Here is a 6805-nt window from a genome sequence, read left to right as displayed (position 1 = left end):
CAGGTTTAGAACTGTGGCTGTGAGTCTTGAATTTTGAGGAAACCTATTGATATTATGTATTTGATTGATTCTGAAAGGTTGTATTGGATCATGAAGAAAACATTTAAATAAGACAAGGTTCTGAATCAAGAAACAAAACAAAACAAAACAAACAAACAAACAAAAACAAAGAGGAACTGCTGTGCAAAGAAAGGAACAAAGCCCTGTTCACCTTCCCCTTCCTCCACATCTACAGGACTGAGTGCTGTGATACTGAAGTGTATAAAGCTACTGTAAAAGTTGACCTCACCAAGTGACAGAATGGCCTGAAAGCTCATAGCTTTATGGACTGGCTAACAGTGGTAGTTGAAAATGATGCCAAGAAAAATAATATTCTTCCCTGAACTTCTATTGTGGACAAATAAGAAATAACTTTTGTAATAAACACAGTGGCAGGTGTGTTGTGGTCTCTAACCCCTTGGAGGAGTCTTCTCTACCTCAGGAATCCAGGAATGCCTTCCTGACCAAACTCAGAACTCTGTGGCTCATGCCTTTTAACAAAAACCTTGGCAAATTTGAGGATGGCATGTGGACTTTGAGGGGAAAAAGGACAGAGCCAGGCTGGAGTGTCTGTGAATACTTCATGATTCAGGAGGAGTTTGCCTTCGTCTTTGAGATGCTGCAGATGTTTGAAGATGCCCTGGTACAGTATGGCAAGCTGGATGCCCTGTTCTCACAGGACGTGGTCAGTTTTGGAGCCGGGGATGGTGTCAACTGGCTGATTTTTTCTGCTGTCAGTGAAGAGCTGGAATGGACTAGTGCTCTGCAAACCCATAGACATGGAGAAGAGTAGAATGAGCTAATACTGAAGCAAGAAGCCACTCATGAGGCTAACTTTTCTCCTGCCAGTGCACCTTGCTCCTCTTCCTATATTGGCCATGGGAAGTGGCTCAGTGCACTCTGGAGCCACTGTGTGCAGCTGTGTTATAGATAAAGAGGAGAGCATACCAAGACATAGGGACATCTGGGAAATTTCAGAGTGACCATAACCCGAGCCAAGTAAAGAAAGAGTAGAGGAGCCGGGCATGGTGGCACACGCCTTTAATCCCAGCACTTGGGAGGCAGAGGCAGGCGGATTTCTGAGTTCAAGGACAGCCTGGTCTACAGAGTGAGCTCCAGGACAGCCAGGACTGCACAGGGAAACCCTGTCTTGAAAAACCAAAAAAAAGAAAAAAAGAAAAGAAAAGAAAAGAGAAGAGGGGAGAAGGTAGAGCCAGAACAGGTCATTGTTCTAGACAAGGGACTGAGGTGTATATTTTACATATCAAAGCAGACCTGGCTTCCAGGTTTCCCCCAAAACCCCTTGGTCCCTATCTGGCATAAGTTGCCCCCATGCAGGGCTTCCTTCTCCCAGAGGCTCTTTCCTGTATAATCCAGGCATTTTGGTCTCCTTTTGCTCTTTTCCTTCCCTTCTTTCTCTGTGCATACACCCTTTCTGTCTTTCTCTTCCCCCTCAAGCCACCCCTCCCAAAGTGATTTCCCTGACGTACTTCCTTGAAGCCAGTGAACTCACCCTCCTGAAATTTCCCAATAAACCTGTGTTTAATATATTCTCATTTGGATTCAATTGGCTTATTTCAAAGGCAGAGAAATAACCTAGCACCAGGGAAGAAATAACCTAACAGGTGGGTAAATGATAGATAAAAATGATCAGGTAACAAAATGGTTGAATTACATAAGGAAGGGCATTTGAAAGACAGACAGACCAATCCCTGGACTAGAGGGCAGTTCTACCAGGTACACCTTGTAACAGGTAGGAACTGAGAAATGTCAGGGAGAACTGACAGCCAGACATGCTTTGATTTGTTAAATGGGCACCTCAGCCATTTGTCCCAGGGTTTGAGTCTTAGCAGTAGTGAAAAATGAGAAAGTTCAAAGGATGAATTATAACCTCAAAAATTATTTTAAAAGTTTGAACAGGTTTTATGATCCAATATTGTTCAGGGACTAGATGTATGTATTAGAGCACACCAACTATTATTCATACCTTTTTTTCCTCAGGTTGTTTACCTTCAGACAAAAATATAACAATCTGTTATGCACAGAGACAGCAGTTTGTACAGATCTTCTATGTTTGTTGAACGAGTGTAATAACAGAAATTTGGTTTCTACAAATAAATTTAGTTCCACATCCAGGTTCTTGATTTCCCTGGTCTATGAACTTCTCAAAACGGCCAGTTTGAACTTTTACTGATCATCTAAAATTGATTACCTGAGTACTCATTGCTAAAGCCAACTACTGTCATAACAGGAAAGCTCCCACTTTCTTCCCTCCACAGCCTTTCTGTGCTGTGGCTACACCAGCTTCATAGTTGGTCAATAAACTCAATGGTTGCATGGGTCCCTCTTTATTTGTAATTCTCCCCAAAACCCATGAAGATTAGAAGACACTCATGTCTTTTCCTTCACACTGCGCAGTAGGCCCCGGCCTGAAAGAAGGTGTATGTCTATCTTGAAGGCACAGTGCAGCACAGGCAGGAATAAGTCTTCAAAGCAAGTCTTTTTTAAAAAATTATTTCATTAGATATTTTATTCATTTCAAATGCTATTCTGAATGTCCCCTATACCTTCACTCCACCCTTCTCCCCTGTCCATCCACTCCCACTTCTTGGCCCTGATGTTCCCTTGTATGGGGCATATAAAGTTTGCAAGACCAGGGGACATCTCTTCCCAACGATGGCTGACTAGGCCATCTTCTGCTATATATGCAGCTATAGACACGAGCTCTGGGTGTACTGATTAGTTCATATTGTTGTTCCACCTATAGGGTTGCAGACCCCTCCAGTTCCTTCGGTAATTTCTCTAGCTCATCCATTGGGGTCTCTGTGTTCTATCCTATGGATGACTGTGGGCATCCACTTCTATATTTTCCAGGTACTGGAATAGCCTCACAAGAGATAGGTATATCAGTATCCTTTCAGCAAGATCTTGCTGGCATATGCAATGGTGTCTGTGTTTGGTGGCTGATTATGGGATGGGTGGGGCAGTTTCTGTGTTGTCCATCCTTTTGTCTTAGCTCCAATCTTTGTCTCTGCAACTTCTTTCATGGGTATTTTATTTCCTATTTTAGGGAGGAATGAAGTATCCATGTGTTGGTCTTCCTTATTCTTGATTTTCTTGTGTTTTGGAGATTGTATCTTGGATATTCTAGGTTTCTGAGCTAATATCCACTTATCAGTGAGTGCATATCAAGTGACTTCTTTTGTGATTGGGTTAGCTCACTCAGGATGATATCCTCCAGATACATCCATTTGCCTAAGAAATTCATACATTCATTGTTTTTAATAGCTGAGTAGTACTCCATTGTGTAAATGTACCACATTTTCTGTATCCATTTCTCTGTTGAGGGACATCTGGGTTCTTTCCTGCTTCTGGCTATGAATAGGGCAGCTATGAATGAGGTATTGCTGGATCTTACGGTAGTACTATGTCCACTTTTCTGAGGAACTGACACTCTGATATCCAGAGATATTGTACAAGCTTGCAATCCCACCAACAATGGAGGAGTGTTCCTTTTTCTCCACATCCTTGCCAGCATCTGCTGTCCCCTGAATTTTTTATCTTAGCCATTCTGACTGGTGTGAGGTGAAGTCTCAGGGTTGTTTTGATTTGCATTTCCCTGATTATTAATGATTTTGAAAAATTTCTCAAGTGCTTCTCAGCCCTTCGGTACTCCTCAGTTGAGAATTCTTTGTTTAGCTCTGTACCCCATTTTTTTAATGGGGTTATTTGAAGTTTTGGAGTTCAGCTTCTTGAGCTCTTTGTATATATTGGATATTAGTCCCCTATCAGATTTAGGATTGGTAAAAATTCCTTCCCAATCTGTAGGTGGCCTCTTTGTCTTATTGACGGTATCTTTTGCCCTACAGAAGCTTTGCAATTTTATGAGGTCCCATTTGTTGATTCTTGATCTTACAGCACAGGACATTGCTGTTCTGTTAAGGAATTTTCCCCCTGTGCCCATTTTTTCAAGGCTTTCTCCCACTTTCTCCTCTATATATTTCAGTGTCCCTGGTTTTATGTGGAGTTCTTTGATCCACTTAGACTTGAGCTTTGTACAAGGAGATAAGAATGGATCAATTCGTATTCTTCTGCATGCTAACAGCCAGTTGTGCCAGCACCATTTGTTGAAAATGCTGTGTGTCTAATGAGAGCAATGGTATACTCATATACATAAAACAAATAAGTCATTAAAATAGTCAACTGCTGGTATCACTTTTTGAATTTGATTTTTTTTTTTTATCACTGCTGTGATCTCTTGTTTGTTCCTATTCTCCAAAGTTTCCTCATCATTAGGAATTCCATTCCTTTTGCTCAGAGGCTTTGATATTTTTTCTGTTTAGAGCAGTGTCTTCTGTAGCTGAGACCTTGGTCACTATATGTAGTTAAGACTTGCTTTGAAGACCTAATCCTGCCTCTGCTGCAGTGTGCCTTTAAGACAGTCCTACACCTTCTTTCATGCTGGGGCCTACTGCTCAGTGTGAAGGAAAAGACATTAGTGAATGAGTGTCATCTAATCTCCATGGGTTTTTGGAAGAATTACAGATAAATAGGGACTCATGCAACCATTGAGTTCATCGACCAATTTGGAAACTTGGTGTAGCCACAGCACAGAAAGGCTGTGGAGGGAAGAAAGTGGGAGCTTTCCTGATTTGACAGTAGTTGGCTTTAGCAATGAGTACTCAGGTAATCGATTATTGATGATCAGTAAAAGTCCAAACTGGTCATTTTGTGTAGTTCATAGACGAGGGCAATGAAGAATCTGGATGTGGACCTGAATTTATGTCTAGAAAACAAATTTCTGTTATCATACTCGTTCAACCAACACAGAAGATCTGTACAAACTGGTGTCTCTGTGCATAACAGATTGTTGTATTTTTATCGGAAAGTACACAACCTGAGAGAAAAGGTATGAATAATAGTTGGTGTGCTCTAATACATATGTCTAGTCACGCAGCAGATGTGTCTACTGTATCTAACCTGATTTGGGGACAGAATCCCAATGGTGAATGTATGAGAGCACAAGAAGAAAAGTTAAAGCAAGCATTGGTTCCTGACTCCAAAGAATTTGGTTCCACCATGCCGCTGCACATCTTGTAGGCAGGACATATTTTACATGGAGGGGTTGTTAGGTGGGTGGCTGTCTAGGATTGTATTTCTGTAGCCTGTAGAGTGCCTTCTCATCTGAAAGAGACTAGAACAATGGAGTGCAACCTCCAAGCCTGCAAACCTGTTTGTATTCAGTGAACTATGTGGAAGTTGTCCTCAGCAGTGGCCCTGCTGTTCGTTTCCAGAGAGGAACCTTCTGTCTTAGCAAGGGACACAGAGCATCCTTAATGTCAGGGATTGTTGCTTGTTCATAAGGTGGTTCTCAAGCTGTGTGAGTTTTCAGTGGTTATTCCCTTAGTCTCTGCTCTAGCTTTGCTGCTGCATTTCTTTTAGACAAGACAAAGTTTTTGTGTGTGTCTACTGTGTTGTGGTTATAATTGATCCTTCAGCCTTCTTATCATGCTCCCATATAGTCACCATGTGGACTCTGTGCCCAAATGATGTACGATGCTGTAGGAGCATGTGCTATTCAATGGTAAGCCATTTTGGAGACCTAGTGGCTTTTTATCTTTATTATTTTTGTTTTTCAAGAGAAAGTTTCTCTCTGAAGATTTCCTCTTCTTAAGTGGATTAGAAGTAGGCCAACATCCCTGGCTGATTTTGTTTTTATATTATTAGCTTGTGTGCTTAGAATCTAGATTTTTATACATGTAAGCATATGCTGTTTTGCAGATCTTCATCCACATCTTGAATTTTGAAATTTGGCCAAGAATATTCAGACTATATTCTATTTCTCAGGATGGCATGTGTTCATCACATCAATACTACCCAAGGCTTCACAGTGCAGGTGTGTGACATTTTTCTTACTTGTTGAATTTTTTCAATGAGTATGAATTATTTTGCCACTGTGCATGAATATGAAAACGTGTGCCTTGTCTTTACTGTTGTCAGGTGACAGCCTCAGAACACCTAAACTTTAAGTAGTGAGCAGTTGTGAGTCCTCGTGTAAAGACTGACAATTGGCCTTCTTTATGTGGAAGACCAGCAATAGCTTTCCACTGTTGAACTATCTGTCCTGCCCTATGTTGCTTATTTATGATCAACATTTATGTTACTAGTATTTTCATTTGCCTTTTTGTAACTGTTTAAACATGCATTCCCATTTATAAAATTGTATTTATGCTGCAGTTTAAACTGGTGGACTTCAGGTTTCTGCATGATGAAACAGACCTGAAGTGAGTGTATAATTCTGTGTAGGAACTTCAGAAAAGATCTATGAATTCTTTGTATGATTTTGTTGCCTTGACTGCATTTTTCAGGGGAAGTGGGGTCTTAATATACACTTCTTGCTGTCCTGGACCTCTTTGCATAGTCCAGGCTGGCATTGAACTCAATGGCATACCCCTGCCTTTGCCTCTTGGACTAAAGACATGAAAAAACACACAGCTTGCCAATCATTTTTGTACTTTGTGATTGTTCATACAATCTCTCTGATGTGTGCTTAGTAATGTTAATCTGTTTGCCTCTCTCCTTCCCCCTCTCTATCAACTGTACTTTGTTCTGCAAGGCTATATCCTATTCAAAGGACTCAGAAATGACACAGGTGAGCCTCGTAATTCAGTTTCCTTCTAAAATAATTTGCTGATAAGATTATAACTGCTGTGTCAGGAAATAAGTGGAAGAAGCATCAGAATCATATGAATATATTGTCAAGGCA

General features: G+C 40.9%; 1 protein-coding gene across 1 annotated transcript in view; it reads right to left on the bottom strand.

The window, feature by feature from the left end:
* Positions 1-2430: 2430 nt before the first annotated feature.
* LOC110315860 (zinc finger protein 431-like) overlaps positions 2431-6805 on the bottom strand; it is a gene marked incomplete at its 5' end in the record, with an annotated part of 9361 nt that continues 4986 nt past the window's right edge. Inside the window, one exon of the mRNA XM_021189807.2 lies at positions 2431-2468. Within this exon, the coding sequence (XP_021045466.2) occupies positions 2431-2468 (38 nt within the window). The remainder of the gene's footprint in view (positions 2469-6805) is intronic.

This window comes from Mus pahari, unplaced genomic scaffold (genome assembly GCF_900095145.1).
Source record: "Mus pahari unplaced genomic scaffold, PAHARI_EIJ_v1.1 scaffold_11089_1, whole genome shotgun sequence".
Classification (NCBI taxonomy): Eukaryota; Metazoa; Chordata; class Mammalia; order Rodentia; family Muridae; genus Mus; species Mus pahari.
The sequence above is the reverse complement of the archived record's forward strand: the minus strand, read 5'-3'. Positions and strand labels throughout refer to the sequence as shown.